At 43.3% G+C, this 16,452-nt stretch overlaps 1 protein-coding gene across 1 annotated transcript; it reads left to right on the forward strand.

Annotated features, from left to right (window-relative positions):
- Positions 1-3,430: 3,430 nt before the first annotated feature.
- On the forward strand, positions 3,431-10,779 carry LOC144587504 (uncharacterized). Its single transcript, XM_078388362.1, has one exon. The coding sequence runs from the start codon at positions 7,691-7,693 to the stop codon at positions 9,575-9,577; it is 1,887 nt and encodes a 628-aa protein (XP_078244488.1). The 5' UTR covers positions 3,431-7,690; the 3' UTR covers positions 9,578-10,779.
- The last annotated feature ends 5,673 nt before the right edge of the window (positions 10,780-16,452 follow it).

Below are 16,452 nucleotides of genomic sequence, written 5' to 3' on the forward strand. Positions count from 1 at the left end.
GTTGCAATTTTTATTATTTTGATGTCATTTCTTAGATGTCTTAGAAAGATCTGCATTTCCCAAAGCAGTGTTAGAAACAATTTGAGCTACTTTTGGAGATAGAATTCAAAATACTATAGTAGAAAAACTATTTGAGGTGTTTCCCATTGTGCCTTTGATCGTTATATATTATGCTGCAGTAAAACACTGTGAGTAGCGCTAAGCACTACCTCAGCAGTATAGAAATGCATGAATGAAGAAACACATTTTTAACAAGGAAGACGTGAATATTGTGCCAATGTTTTATCTTTTAGGCCTATCCCAGGAAGAAGGTCCTATGAATCCCAAAGGGAAATGGCGTTCACAAACACAGTCAGCCCCATCTGAGGCTGAATCCAAGGGGATGCTCAAGAAGATCTCAAAGGATTGAAGGGACAGGTCTTTCCCCATGAGCAGTGGGTCCTTGCCCCCCCACACTCCGAACTCTGCCAAGTTTCCTCTGAAGCCTCGCTACCCTTCAAAACACCCCCCCCCGTTGATTCTGCAATTCCCCTACCCCCACAGATCGTGAGGGAAGGGGAAAGAACATAGAGTTACGAAGGCGAAGGAGGAGCTCCTCCCCTTGACAGGATCCGGAGGCGGGATCGCTGGGCCTGCTCTTCCCCTTCGGCCCAGGAAGGCGGGTGGAGAGAAGCGGGGCTCTTGGGGCGCCTCTCGGACGAACACAGACCGTCCTTTTCCGAAAGGCAAGTAGGACAAGAGAAGGTGGTGGATTTTCCTCCTTGGGATGTTTCACAGCGGAGGGTGAAAGGGAGATCTCCCCTGGAACAGTCTCCTGTTGGAAGTTGTTCTTCCCGCATTGCCAAAACTGTTCTGCTGTTTGGGTCCTGAATGCACAATTCAGGGCCATCGGCTGTACACAAGACCTGCCCCTCGCTCCTCCTTCCTAGGGATATGCCCTGCTGCCCCCAATTTGTGGCTATCCATGGGGTGGAGCAAAGGGGCTTTGGAAAAAGGCCGAAGGACCGCCAGTCCTTCCACATGAAGGTCAGGAGGAAAGAAGGACAGGAAGGCAGCCCAGCCTCTGCTTCTGGGGCGTTCCTTCTCCCAGCAGGTCTTTTACAAAGTGAATGGCTCTGAAGAGTCTGTTCCAGACCAAGTGATTGTAAAATGCTTTGCTTTCCAGCAGGGGCAGCTAATCCGAAGACCCCACCCGCAGTTGCCCCCTTACCAAGCCACTGTGAGGTTTGCAGTGGGGTCAAAGGGAAGTGTGAAGCCTTAAGCAAGTTTTGGAGTTGGAAGACAGAAAGTGGGAAATGTTTCTGATTTGCTTTATCTGAAAAGCCTCCAGGCTGATCTTTTTCTCTTATCACAACAATACACCCACAACAAAAAACACACTGATTACCACAATCACCCATCTCCTGAAAAGGACAAAAGCTGATCCCACAGCTATAAATACTCAACTATCCAAATAAACTGCACCAGAAGAGAGAGAGGATGTAGCCCCGTTCAATAGAAACATGATGAAGGCACATCCCCGAAGGAAATGTTTTTGATTTGCTTTATCCGTAAAGCCACCAGGCTGATCTTTTTCTTTTCTCCTAGGAAGAGTGAGACTCAGATGAGTTTTCTTTGCTGTTTTTGGCACATAAAAAAGAGAAGAAGAACCAAATCCCACATCTCTTCAGCATTTGCAAGGTAAGTGAGATTTCAAGAGTTCGCTTAAGTAGCATTGCCCCACACACTCTCTCCTCTCAGTTTCCCTGGCCCAGCAGGGATCTGAATCCAGGTCTTTATTGCACTTTATTTACAGTTGTGTTCAAAATTATTCAACCCCCAATGCTGTAAAGGGGTTTAGGGACTATAGTGTACATTTGGAATTGTATTCAGAATGAAATCCTACAAGGACGTTTTAAAGAACCAAATGCAACTAAAATAACATCAATTGTTTATGTAATACAGTAGTAAATGTTTCTTTTGTGGTTTCTTCATTGCCACAATTATTCAACCCCTTAAAGACTACCACTCTGAAGAAGAGAGGTTCATTTGGGTGTTTTCGATCAGGTATTGAAAACACCTGTGGATGTCACCGAGCACCAATCAAGCATAATAAGCACCAATTAGGCAGCTTTAAAATGACTGTGATACTCAGCTCCTTCTAGACATTTACTGGTGTGGTTACAAACATGGTGAAGTCAAGAGAATGGTCCAGGAAGACAAGAGAAGAGGTGATTTGTCTTCACAGGAAGGGCAATGGCTATAAGAAGATTGCAAAGAAGTTAAACATACCAAGAGACACCATAGGAAGCATCATTCACAAATTCAAGGCAAAGGGCACTGTTGAAATGCTACCTGGTCGTGGAAGAAAGAAGATGCTGACTTCGACTGCTGTGCGCTACCTAAAGCGTAGAGTGGTGAAAAGTCCCCGTGTGACTGCTGAGGAACTGAAAAAAGATTTGTCAGATGTGGGTATAGAAGTTTCAGCTCAGACAATAAGGCGCACACTGCGTAATGAAGGTCTCCATGCCAGAACCCCCAGGCGCACCCCCTTGCTGTCTCCCAAGAATAAGAAGAGTCGACTGCAGTATGCCAAAAGTCATGTGGGCAAACCACAAAAGTTGTGGGATAGTGTTCTGTGGACTGATGAAACAAAATTAGAACTGTTTGGGCCCATGGATCAACACTATGTTTGGAGGAGGAAGAACAAGGCATATGACGAAAAGAACACCTTGCCTACTGTGAAGCATGGCGGAGGGTCAATAATGCTTTGGGGCTGTTTTGCTTCTGCAGGTACAGGGAAGCTTCAGCGTGTACAAGGTACCATGAATTCTCTTCAGTACCAGGAGATATTGGATGAAAATGTGATGCAGTCCGTCACACACCTGAGGCTTGGGAGACGTTGGACCTTTCAACAGGACAATGATCCCAAGCATACCTCCAAGTCCACTAGAGCATGGTTGCAGAGGAAAGGCTGGAACATTTTGGAGTGACCATCGCAGTCACCAGACTTAAATCCGATTGAGAACCTCTGGTGGGACTTAAAGAAAGCAGTTGCAGTGCACAAGCCTAAGAATTTGACTGAACTGGAGGCTTTTGCCCATGAAGAATGGGCAAAGATACCCGTAGATCGCTGCAAGACACTTGTGTCAAGCTATGCTTCATGTTTAAAAGCTGTTATAACTGTAAAAGGATGTTGTACTAAGTACTAAGATTGAATGCCACTTGGGGGTTGAATAAAAACTAATAATGATGTGAGCACAGAAAAGACATTTGTGGTTATTTCATTATAAACTTAAGGTTATATTTCTCTGACCTACAAGTGCCTCTTTCCTGTAAATGTAAGCAAGATGACTGAATGATCAAAATCAATGTCAAAATGGCCAAAACATTCAATTTCAGTAGGGGTTGAATAATTTTGAACACAACTGTAGCTGTGTGTGCGTTTTTTTAAATCTCAATCCTGCTCATCCCAACCGGATGCTCACCAAGGGCAGGTCCTGTTGATAAGGGGCAAACCTTGGTCATCCTGATTTGGGGTATGGTGGTTCCCCTTCAAGCCTCCCTTCTTGTTCCCCCTAAACAGACAAGCCAGAGTGGGGATTTTGCTTTACACCACCAACTTGTACTTCGGACTCTTATGAGAATTGATTAAACAGGTGATATCAGTTGTGTTCCCACCTTCTGCTCTCTACCAGTTCTTGAGTCGAATCATCTAGCTGCATCACATTCATCTACTTTTACTCTTCCTTTCTAACAGTATCCTTTCCCCCCTCCTTGGTATTCATTTTTGCTAGCCAATACTTTCATTGAAATATTTGTTTCCTCTTTAATCAACTTTGAGACATTCCTTTCTAATTTTATGAAAAATTAAGTACAATCATTGGGGAGAATAAAAGAATGAGGAATTTTTAAAAAAGAATAAAAAATTGATCTTTCGTACAGTGTTCATTTTAGATAAGACAATTCTACCAAAATGTGATAGCTGACCTTCCTACAATTATTTAATTTATTTCTAATATCTAATTTCAAGTCCTCAAAATTTTGCATTTTATAATCTTTAATTTTTTTTTGTTGTTTAGTCGTTTAGTCATGTCCGACTCTTCGTGACCCCATGGACCAGAGCACGCCGGGCCCTCCTGTCTTCCACTGCCTCCCAGAGTTGGGCCAAATTCAGGTTGGTGGCTTTGATGACACTGTCCAACCATCTCATCCTCTGTCGTCGCCTTCTCCTTCTTCCTTCACACTTTCCTAACATCAGGGTCTTTTCCAGGGAGTCTTCTCTTCTCATGAGATGGCCAAAGTATTGGAGCCTCAGCTTCAGGATCTGTCCTTCCAGTGAGCACTCAGGCTTGATTTCCTTTAGAATGGATAGGTTGGTTCTCCTTGCAGTCCAGGGGACTCTCAAGGGTCTCCTCCACCACCACGATTCAAAAGCATCAATTCTTCGGCGGTCCGCTTTCTTTATGGTCCAGCTCTCACTTCCATACATCGCTACTGGAAAAACCATAGCTTTGACTATTCGGACTTTTGTTGGCAAGGTGCTGTCTCTGCTTTTTAAGATGCTGTTGAGGTTTGCCATAGCTTTCCTCCCAAGAAGCAGGCGTCTTTTAATTTCAGGGCTGCTGTCGCCATCTGCAGTGGTCATGGAACCCAAGAAAGTAAAATCTGTCACTCCCTCCATATCTTCCCCTTCTATTTCCCAGGAGGTGATGGGACCAGTGGCCATGATCTTAGTTTTTTTATGTTGAGCTTCAGTCCGTTTTTTGCACTCTTCTCTTTCACCCTCATTACAAGGTTCATTAATTCCTCCTCACTTTTTGCCATCAGAGTGGTATCATCTGCATATCGGAGGTTGTTGATATTTCTTCCGGCAATCTTAATTCCGTTTTGGGATTCCTCCAGTCCAGCCTTCCGCATGATGTATTCTGCATATAAGTTGAATAAGCTGGGGGACAATATACAGCCTTGTCGTACTCCTTTCCCAATTTTGAACCAATCAGTTGTTCCATATCCAGTTCTAACTGTTGCTTCCTGTCCCACGTATAGGTTTCTCAGTAGATAGATAAGGTGGTCAGGCACTCCCATTTCTTTAAGAACTTGCCATAGTTTGTTGTGGTCCACACAGTCAAAGGCTTTTGCATAGTCAATGAAGCAGAAGTAGATATTTTTCTGGAACTCTCTGGCTTTCTCCATAATCCAGCGCAGGTTAGCAATTTGGTCTCGAGTTCCTCTGCCTCTTCGGAATCCAGCTTGTACTTCTGGGAGTTCTCGGTCCACATACTGCTGAAGCCTACCTTGGAGGATTTTGAGCATAACCTTGCTAGCGTGTGAAATGAGTGCAATTGTGCGGTAGTTGGACCATTCTTTGGCACTGCCTTTCTTTGGGATTGGGATGTAGACTGATCTTTTCCAATCCTCTGGCCACTGTTGGGTTTTCCAAACTTTCTGACATATTGAATGTAGCACCTTAACAGCATCATCTTTCAAGATTTTAAATAGTTCAACTGGAATGCCATCACCTCCACTGGCCTTGTTGTTAGCCAGGCTTTCTAAGGCCCACTTGACTTCACTCTCCAGGATGTCTGGCTCAAGGTCAGCAACTACATTGTCTGGGTTGTCCGGGATATCCAAATCTTTCTGATATAATTCCTCTGTGTATTCTTGCCACCTCTTCTTGATGTCTTCTGCTTCTGTTAGGTCCTTCCCATTTTTGTCCTATATCATGTCCATCTTTGCGAGAAATGTTCCTCTAACACCTCCAATTTTCCTGAACAGATCTCTGGTTTTTCCTTTTCTATTATTTTCCTCTGTTTCTTTGCATTGTTCATTTAAGAAGGCCCTCTTGTCTCTCCTTGCTATTCTTTGGAAGTCTGCATTCAAATTTCTGTAACTTTCCCTATCTCCCTTGCATTTTGCTTCCCTTCTCCTCTCCGCTATTTCTAAGGCCTTGTTGGACAGCCATTTTGCTTTCTTGCATTTCCTTTTCTTTGGGATGATTTTCGTTGCTGCCTCCTGGACAATGTTACGAGCCTCTATCCAAAGTTCTTCAGGCACTCTGTCCACCAAATCTAGTTCCTTAAATCTGTTCTTTACTTCCACTGTGTACTCTTAGGGGATTTGGTTTAGATTATACCTGAGTGGCCCAGTGGTTTTTCCTACTCTCTTCAGTCTAAGCTTGAATTTTGCTATGAGAAGCTGATGATCAGAACCGCAGTCAGCTCCAGGTCTTGTTTTTGCTGACTGTATAGATCTTCTCCATCTTTGGCTGCAGAGAATATAATCAATCTGATTTTGATATTGCCCATCTGGTGATTTCCATGTATAGAGTCGCCTCTTGTGTTGTTGGAAAAGAGTGTTTGTGATGACCAGCTTATTCTCTTGACAAAACTCTTATTAGCCTTTGTCCTGCTTCGTTCTGAACTCCAAGGCCAAACTTCCCTGTTGTTCCTTTTATCTCTTGGCTCCCTGCTTTAGCATTCCAGTCCCCTAGAATGAGAAGAACATCTTTCTTTGGTGTCAGTTCTAGAAGGTGTTGTAAATCTTCATAAAACTGTTCAATTTCAGTCTCCTCAGCAGTGGTGGTTGGTGCATAAACTTGGATTATTGTGATGTTGAAAGGTCTGCCTTGGATTCGTATTGACATCATTCTATCATTTTTGAGATTGTATCCCATTACAGCTTTTCCCACTCTTTTGTTGACTATGAGGGCCACTCCATTCCTTCTACGGGATTCTTGCCCACAGTAGTAGATATGATAATCATCTGAGCTGAATTCGCCCATTCCTGTCCATTTTAGTTCACTGATGCCCAGGATGTCGATGTTTATTCTTGCCATCTCCTGTTTGACCACCTCCAGCTTCCCAAGGTTCATAGATCTCACATTCCAGGTTCCTATGCAGTATTTTTCTTTGCAGCATTGGACTTTCCTTTCACTTCCAGGCACGTCCACAGCTCAGCGTCCTTTCGGCTTTGGCCCAACCACTTCATGAGCTCTGGAGCTACTTGTATTTGTCCTCCGCTCTTCCTCAGTAGCATGTTGGACGCCTTCCGACCTGAGGGTCCTATCTTCCAGCGTCATATCTTTTCCCCTTTCGTTTCTGATCATGAGGCATTCTTGGCAAAGATACTGGAGTGGCTTGCCAGTTCCTGCTCCAGGTGGATTGCATTTAGTCGGAAGTCTCCACTATGACCTGTTCGTCTTCGGTGTCTCAGCACAGCATAGCCCATAGTTTCTCTGAATTACTCAAGCCCCTTCGCCACGACAAGGCAGCAATCTATGAAGGGGCTTTAAATTTTAGTCAAATTTATTTCTCCTTATTCTAGTACTATATATGATAAAAGTATTTTTCCTCCTTATTCTAATTAAACGACGTCACATCAGATTTATTCCAGTGCATGTTGTCCTTTCCCCACTAATTCTAACTACTGCTGATAATGGTGATCTCTCCTTAAGATGCATGTAGAGCAGTGTTTCCTAACCTTTTTTTGACTCGTTACCCCCTTGTCTAATCGCTAAGTGATCTGCAGTTCCCCATGCCACATCAAAATAGACTTTTCAGAATAGAGTTCTACCGTAATGATTAAAGGAGGGCTGCAAATCTGCCTGTACGAAATCAAAATTGAGAAGGAAAAAATGTTAATAAACATTGAGTCTGACATACTTTTTGAGTGAGGAAATTGCCCTTCCTTCATTACTCCTCCCCCCAAAATGTCCCTCAGTGAAGAGCCCTTCCAATCGCAAGCGCAAAGGCACACCCTCAGGTCTGGCCTCATCCCCTCCCTGGTTCTCTTTCCTCATCTTTTCGCCAGTCTTTCCTTCTTCCTCTGTGACTCAGGCAGAGTCCCAACAAATTTTTCCTTTTTCCTGCAGATTTTGGAAGTGGTTGTTTCTCTTTTTCTAATCTGCCAGATGATGAACAAGAGAAGAAGAATTGCCCAGCAATATCAGGGGCATCCTGGGCAGGAACTCATAATTAAGCAAGAAAACAGAGAATTAAAAATGGGAGTGGGCAGGCATGGACTTCAAATGAAAGAACAGACGCAGTGGAGAAACCATGTAACACATGCAGAAGAGAAAGGGTATCCATGTATGGAATGTGGAAAAAGCTTCAGTGACAACAAGTGCCTCCATATACACAAAAGAACTCACACTGGGGAGAAACGGTTTAAATGCATCGAATGTGGTAAGAGCTTCAGTCAGAATGGTGACCTTAGGTCACATGAAAGAACTCACACTGGGGAGAGACCATATAAATATATGGAATGTGGAAAGGGCTTTATTAATAGTGGTAAACTTAAGACACATAAAAGAACTCACACTGGAGATAAGCCATATAAATGCATGGAATGTGGAAAGAGCTTTATTAAGAGTGATGCGCTTACGTCACATGAAAGAACTCACACTGGGGAGAGACCGTATAAATGCATGGAATGTGGTAAGAGCTTTAGTCAGAGTGGTAACCTTAGGTTACATCAAAGAACTTACAGTGGGGAGAAGCCTCATAAATGCATGGAATGTGGTAAGAGCTTCAGTCAGATTTGTGACTTTAGGTTACATCAAAGAAATCACACTGGGGAGAGACCATATAAATGCATGGAATGTGGAAAGAGCTTTAGTCACAAGAACAGCCTCCATATACATCAAAGAATTCACACTGGAGAGAAACCATATAAATGCATGGAATGTGGTAAGAGCTTTAGTGGGAGTAGTAACCTTAAGTTACATCAGAGAATTCACACTGGGGAGAAACCACATAAATGCATGGAATGTGGTAAGAGCTTCAGTCAGAATTGTGACCTTAGGTCACATGAAAGAACTCACACTGGTGAGAAACCACATAAATGCATGGAATGTGGTAAGAGCTTTAGGGGGAGTAGTCACCTTAGGTTACATCAGAGAATTCACACAGGGGAGAAATCGCATAAATGCATGGAATGTGGTAAGAGCTTTAGTGGGAGTAGTAAACTTAGGTTACATCAAAGAACTCACACTGGGGAGAAACCATATAAATGCATCAAATGTGGTAAGAGCTTCAGTCAGAATGGTGACCTTAGGTCACATGAAAGAACTCACACTGGGGAGAAACCACATAAATGCATGGAATGTGGAAAGAGCTTCAGTCAGAGTGGTCACCTTAGGTCACATCAGAGAACACACACTGGGGAAAGACCATATAAATGCATGGAATGTGGAAAGAGCTTTAATTATAGTGGTGTACTTAAGTCACATCAAAGAACTCACATTGGGGATAAGCCATATAAATGCATGGAATGTGGAAAAAGCTTTATCAAGAGTGATGCGCTTAGGACACACGAAAGAACTCACACTGGGGAGAGACCGTATAAATGCATGGAATGTGGTAAGAGCTTTAGTCAGAGTGGTAACCTTAGGTCACATCAAAGAACTCACAGTGGGGAGAGACCGTATAAATGCATGGAATGTGGGAAGAGCTTCAGTCAGAAATGTCACTGTAGCTTACATCAAAGAATTCACAGTGGGGAGAAACAGTATAAATGCATGGAATGTGGAAAAAGCTTTATTGATAGTACTAACTTTAGGACCCATCAAAGAATTCACACTAGGCAGAAATGTTAGAAATCTGTGCTTCAGTATTTTATTTATTTATTTATTCCATTTATACCCTGCCCATGTGTTCATTGCGAACACTCTAGGTGGCTTACAACATAAGGAGGAGCAGTTATCTTTGTTCATCTCATGTAAATCATATCAATGCACTAAATTTTGAAAGCTTCTTTTAGACCAATTGCCTTAATTCTCATCAAGGAACTCGGATGGGGGAGAAACTATAGTTATGTACGGAATATGGATTGAGCTTCAGTTGGAGAGAAAACCTTAGTTGTATGAATTATTCAAAAAATGTAACTTTATGGGTTGCTGATTTTTTTAAAAACCTAAAAATGAAAACTGCTTTTAAAAAAGTCCTTTGGAGGTCTATTGAAAGTGAAAGCTTTTAGAAACATTTCAGCTGGGGATATAGTTAACGTTGCAGCCCCTTGTTTTGATAAAACTTCTGATAAGTTAAGAAGGTATAAGTAGCTCAATAATTTTGTGCTGGTTTCCACTGGAAAGAATAGACAAGGAGATGGTGACGCAATGTGAAACAGAAAGAAAAGAGAAAAAAATGGAGTGCATTTTGAAATGCCGTTTGTGATGTCTTTAACATATAACATTAACATTAATTAACAAGTAGATGATGAAGCTTTTGGTAAACAAATGAGAATAACAATCTTTTGTACAATGGAAGCTTTTACAGAATAGTATAGAAGGGAAAAAAGGTGGATGTTCTAAGACTACCTGATGAAAGATGAGCAAGTAGTGAAGAGAGAAAAAGTGTCATTTCTTTTAGAAGGCTTTAGCATCAAAAATAATAATAGTAATTGAGTGTTGAATAGGGCACCAATGAATTTGTATTCTCTGTTTTTTATGAACCACTAGGCATTTGTATGCTATTCTGTTGAGAGTATACTGCTTTGTAAGGGCAGAGACTGTTCAAGGGAGGGGTGACTTTGTTCAGACTTTGAATTTTGTAAACCTGGTTTCTTCAGTCCCTGGAATGCACTGGGTCGGAGGTGACCAAACCCTCTGATCCTCAACATCTGAGCTTCTCAGAGCCTGGGAAACCCAAGCCTGAGATATCAGGATTGGAGATAAGGGAATGTTACCCAAACCAAACATGTGAAGCTTTTGAAACCTTTGTTTCTAACCCCTTTCTAAAGGAGACAGTTGACACTAACAATTGTTTGGACCTTCCTGAAATAAATGTTGAAATTTTGGAACCAGTGTGTCATTTATCTTTATTGGAACCCACAGGAGAAACTGCACATCTCCAGATGTCTGAGAATAGCAAACCCCCACAGTCTGGTATCATTGTGGGAATCACACTTTTTCTGCAATCACATCAGGTAGCCTAATGAAGTTCTGACCACTGGATATCATACGAAGGGGAAAGCTTTGAAATGCACAGAATGGGGGAACAGCTTCAGTTTCAGCAGAAACTTAAGGATACAGTGGTGCCTCGCTTTATTACGATAATCCATGCCAGGAAAATCGCCTTTAAGCGAAAACACCGTAAAACGAAAAGAAAAACCCCATTGAAACACATTGAAACCCCTTCAATGCATTTCAGTGGGGTCAAAACTCACCATCCAGCAAAGATCCTCCATACGGCAGCCATTTTCGCTGCCTGTCTTGCGAGGAATCTGTTGCAGGAAACAGTGGGGAGCCATTTTAGTTACTCCGTGGCCATTATCAGCGTTAAGCAGTTTCATCGTTATACGAGGCAATCGTATAGCGAGGCACCACTGTACATTAAAAAATTCACACAGGAGTAATTTTATATGTCTGTGGTGTATGAGTGTCGGGTTTGAGTGACAGTGGATCATACAGTGGTGCCTCGCTTAGCGATTGCTTCGTTTAACAATGTATTTGCTTAGCGATGGGTTTTTTAAAGGAATTTTCCGCATCGTTTAACGATGTTCTCTATGGGCGATTTTCGCTTAGCGATTTCGGGACCATGCTTTGCATAGCGATTGCATTTTGGGTCCCCTGTTTCGCTTAATGATGTCCATTATTGCTAATTTAAAAGTGTCTTAAAATGTTCAAAAACTGTTTTAAATGCCTGGAATCGTTAGTGCACCTTGTAAAACCTTTGCAAACTTAATTTGGCTTTGTTCTGACTCTTCATTAATTTTTGGTGAATTTTCCCCCCCATTGGAATGCATTGAACTCTAGCTTTGAAACCTGTCAAACTGACAGTTCAATGCATTCCAATAGGGGAGAAAAAAATTCACTAAAAATTAACGAAGAGTCAGAACAAAGCCAAATTAAGTTTGCAAAGGTTTTACAAGGTGCACTAACGATTCCAAGCATTTAAAACAGTTTTTGAACATTTTAAGACACTTTTAAATTAGCAAAAATGGACATTGCAAAACCATTGAAATGCATTAAATAGGCTTCAATGCATTCCAATGGGGGAAACATTGTATCGCTTAGCGATGTTTCCTATGGCGATTTTCACTTAAGGACGGTAATCCGTTCCCATTGGAACAGATTATCCGGTTTTCAATGCATTCCTATAGGAAATGGTGTTTCGCTTAGCAATGTTATCCCATAGTGATGGTTTTTTTGGAACCAATTAACATCGTTAAGCGAGGCACCACTGTATATGAAATGTTGAAGAGGTCAGGAAAGAGGAAATTCCCTCCGTACCACACGCTTGCCATGGCAGCAAGATTTGAGGAGATCCCAAGGAAAGGACAGGCAAAGTCCATGTTTCCGAACATGGATAAAGGTTGACCGAATAAGCGACACAGGCATCCATTAGTTAAAGCAGATAACAACATGGCTCAGAAATCATGAGAAATCAAAGCATCAAGTCTGGATCCCCACTTTTATATATTTTTACTATTTCCATCAATATGTCAGAGCTTGCTCATACTGTACATTTCTGCTCTATTTGTTTCTTTGAAATTTTCTCCTTAGAAAGGACCCAAAGGCGGTTTACATTTGTTTCTTTGAAATTTTCTCCTTAGAAAGGACCCAAGGGCGGTTTATATCATTAAAAGATAATTTTTAAAGCTGCTGCATTTTGCTGAAAAACTGATACAAGCATGTGAACTAGGCTCCATTCAGCGTCCCACCATGAGAAACTCAGGTGCGCACGGCTATAATAGAGACACACTTGTTAGCAGCATTTGAGAAGCACCTCTGTTGTCTCCAGCACACTTCTCTTCCCAAAAGCTGGTGAGGGCTGCCTCGCTCCATCTCCATGCTGTGAGAATGTTGAAGGAGCTCAAAATGGAAGACAGACCAGTTCCTCTATATTCTCGGCCCAACAGTCTCCAACGTAAGGTATATGTAAGGTGCTTGTTTTGAAAGCAAGGGGGACACCCAAAGGAAAGCCCTAAACCTCCGTGAAATGTGGCAAAGGCTTCCTTGACAGTTGGATGTAACCTGGCAGGTCCCAATGAGAACTCAGAGGTGGGTGATCTGTAAAGAGAGAAATGGTTTGGGATCTTTCCATGGATCTACTCCAGCTGATGCCAACCATTGTTGGGATGTGTTCCTTTGCCTCAGAGTCAATCATGACACTTGCAAGAGATAACAGTGTGCAGATATACAGATGAATTTTTGAATGGCTTGTGGAGGGAAGGAGGTTTCACCTTGTCCCCACCCTGAGGGCACCCGTGTGACTCCTTCAGGCTCTGTGGAACAGCACCCTTTGCCACTCATCAAGTGCTAAATGCAGGAACACAACTCAAAGGATATCTGCTGTCTAAGTTTCTCTTGACTGCCTCCAGGGTTGAGAGTGCTCACCCATCTCTCGGGGTCATTGCTTCCGCTGTCTCACTGCTCTAACAGTTAGGAGGTTTTTCCTGATAGTCAACCAAAATCTGGCTTCCTGTAACACGGTTGTGTGTCCTGCACTTTGGGTTGATCGAGAACAGGTCCTGCTCCTCCTCTGAATGAAAGCCTTTCAAGTGTTTGAAAAGTGCTATCAGATCTCCCCTCTGTCTTTTTTTCTCAAGACTAAACAAGCACAGTTTTTTTTCAGTCTTTCCTCATACGGATTGGTTTCCAGTCCCCTAATCATCCTTGTTGCCCTTCTTCATTCCATTATTATCAGCATCGTTTTTGAAGTGCAATGTCCAGAAGTGAACAAAGCCCTCTAGATGAGGCCTGATCAGGGAAGACTAGTACCTGGAGGATTTGGAGACTATACTTCTGTTAATGCAGCCTAAAATAGCATTGGCCTTTTTGTAGCCACATCACACTGTTGGCTCATGTTCAGCTGGTGATCTAGATGACCTTACCTTCTAGCTTGAAAATGCCATTAGATGACAGAGGGGAAGAAAGAGAAAACCAGTAGAAAGCTGATGATAGAAGTACTTCTCATTCCTGCCTGACCAAGGAATGTAACCTATCATTTATGACACCTGCCACCATTGTCGGGATCTGCAAGATGAAGGAGAACTCCTACTGAACAGGTGCCTCAAGGCAGGCTGTTCTGTATTCATCTGCATCCCATCCTGAAAACCACACTCTGAGTGTCTCGTGTCTCTTTTCCTTTCTCCTTGCTGGTCGAGGAGAAAGATCCCTGCCCTGAGGCTTCATCTGCAAGACCCCTACTTCCTTCATCTTGCAGATCCCGACACACCATGCCTCACACCAGACTTACTTATGGCCGTGATGATAATAATGATCAAAGGCACAGCCAGGAGGACGAGCCCGAGGATCACACCAACTATCACCCATCAAGTGACCCCTGAGGCTGAAGCTGGAGAAGAGAATAAAATGTTCCAAGGGAATATCAATCCAACACCTCTTGATCTCAGGTGGGTAGGCGACTGTCCGTGTCTTCAAAGATGAGGTGTCCAGGCAGGGAATCAAACTAGGATGGTGCTGGCGGTGCCCTTCAGCTGTGCAGAAAGGCCACACAGTTGGAGACCCGCTTCCATTCAGATGGGGTGGGAAGAACAGACACAACTTATCCACAAGATGGAGTGAACACTTATACGGTTGGAATGAAAGTGCTTTTGTGGCATCCACCATCACCAGTCAGGACGGCTGTTGATGATTAGGTTGTAAACTATCCAATATCACTTGTTGTGAAACATGATCCAGAGGCTACCACCCAGTTGCTTAGTGTAGTAAATCCCACTAGAGTATCACTGAATTGATGAGGATTTAGGGAAACAACTCCTTCATAAACTCCATTGATTCAAAGACAGCTTCTCTTGGTGCCTTGCCTTCTAGAATAAGTTACATTTAGAGTAGCCTGTCGGAGCAAATTTGGGAGCAGCTCACTCACTGAATTCCCCAAGGGCCTCCTCGAGTGCACCTTACAACACTAAGGAACAGGATTTGGGCCTGAGATTACAGCCACATGCATGCTCTCCTTTCTGATGAGTTTCTCACTGGGGCTGGGGGCTGATCACTGGCTGGACCAAGTGCTAGAGCCAGAAAGACTAGGTTCGTTCTGATCCACCTTCAGGGCCTTTCCTGTATTCCCATCCACGGAGCCATCCTGAACGTCTTCGCCCAGGATCCTGTTCCACTTACTTCAGACAGGCAATCATTTTCTCTGCTTAGGAAGGTGTGTGTATGTGTTGCATGGTGGATGGCTCAAGCGGTTCCGTAACTAGTTGTATAACAGACACCTCCGCTCACTCACCCACCCACCCCCAGATACTGCCCTTCCTCCTCCTCCCTTCCAGGTTCTTACCAGGCTTCTCCACAGCTGGTTTAGGATCCCTGAGCAGGCTGCCATGCTCCATGGTGCAAAGATACCGGTCATGCTCCTCCGGGTCAATCTCAGTACGGAGCTAGGTGTGGAAGTTCCTGTCCAAGTTAGGAACCACATTCCCATGGAGGGTCTCAGCTTCCAAGTTCTCCCCATTCTTCCTCCACATGGTGTCAATCACCTTGGGGTAGAAACCATAAATGTGGCAGACGAGGGTCTCAACACCATAGCAGTCCCTTTTATGAACCACCTTCACTTCTGGCACGACTGCAAAAACAGCAATCTCTCAACCTGTACGTCTAAACCAACGCACTATTGCAGGCTGTTTTGACCCCTTCCCCACCTTAAAAAGAAATCAGAAGCAGAAGGAGACGTCTAGTTGCTCTCAGCGTGTTTTCTTTTTAAATTAATTTTGGCTATTTCCAGATGCAGTGAAAATCCGACTCTGCCTGGCCAAAGTAGCCCTGCCTTTGCAGCAGGAGGTGAAATCTATTGCTGTTGGCTTTTATTCGTGCCACGAGTTCAGTTCTTATTTTCTCAGAGCTTGGACTGTGACATTTCAGAGGCACTTCTGCTTCTTGGTTGTGGGTAGCCAGGTCACCCATCATCTTCCCAACGCTTAATCAGTGCATTGCCCGTAATTAATATTACAAAGCCTGGCAGAATATGTTACCAGTCCACTCTGAGCAGGTTTTTCTAAGTTATCTCCAAAACAACAATTTTGTAGCTATTGGTTGTATTGCAACCCTACGTTTGCAAAGGAAGTGGGAACGTTTGAAATAAGGAACCATCTGGTTTTTTTTTTTGGAGGGGGGGAAGTCTGGGAAACAGAAAGCTTGAGCTTAATGCAATACAATCATGTATTCAGTGCAATTTTAAGATGGAATTTGCAACACGATAAGAGTTGTTTCGGTCCTTGAAAGGAAAGAGGTGAGCCTGTGCAGTGATGCAAGCTTCAAGGCGCAGCAGGGCTCCTCAGTAGGAGGATTCTCCTTCCCAGACAGGTTGGCAGCTTTGGGAAGCCAGGGTCCTCCAGAAGCAGCAGGGTGAACTTTGCCATGCAACTTAATTCAGTGCATTGCCCGTCATTAATGAGGATTACCCAAATACCGGCTTTGCTCTCATGGCACGGTGGAAAAAAGTCAAAAAATACAAAGCCTGGCAGAATATGTTACCAGTCCACTCTGAGCAAGTTTTGTAAGTTATC

The sequence above is a fragment of the Pogona vitticeps genome, chromosome 2 (genome assembly GCF_051106095.1).
Source record: "Pogona vitticeps strain Pit_001003342236 chromosome 2, PviZW2.1, whole genome shotgun sequence".
Classification (NCBI taxonomy): domain Eukaryota; kingdom Metazoa; phylum Chordata; class Lepidosauria; order Squamata; family Agamidae; genus Pogona; species Pogona vitticeps.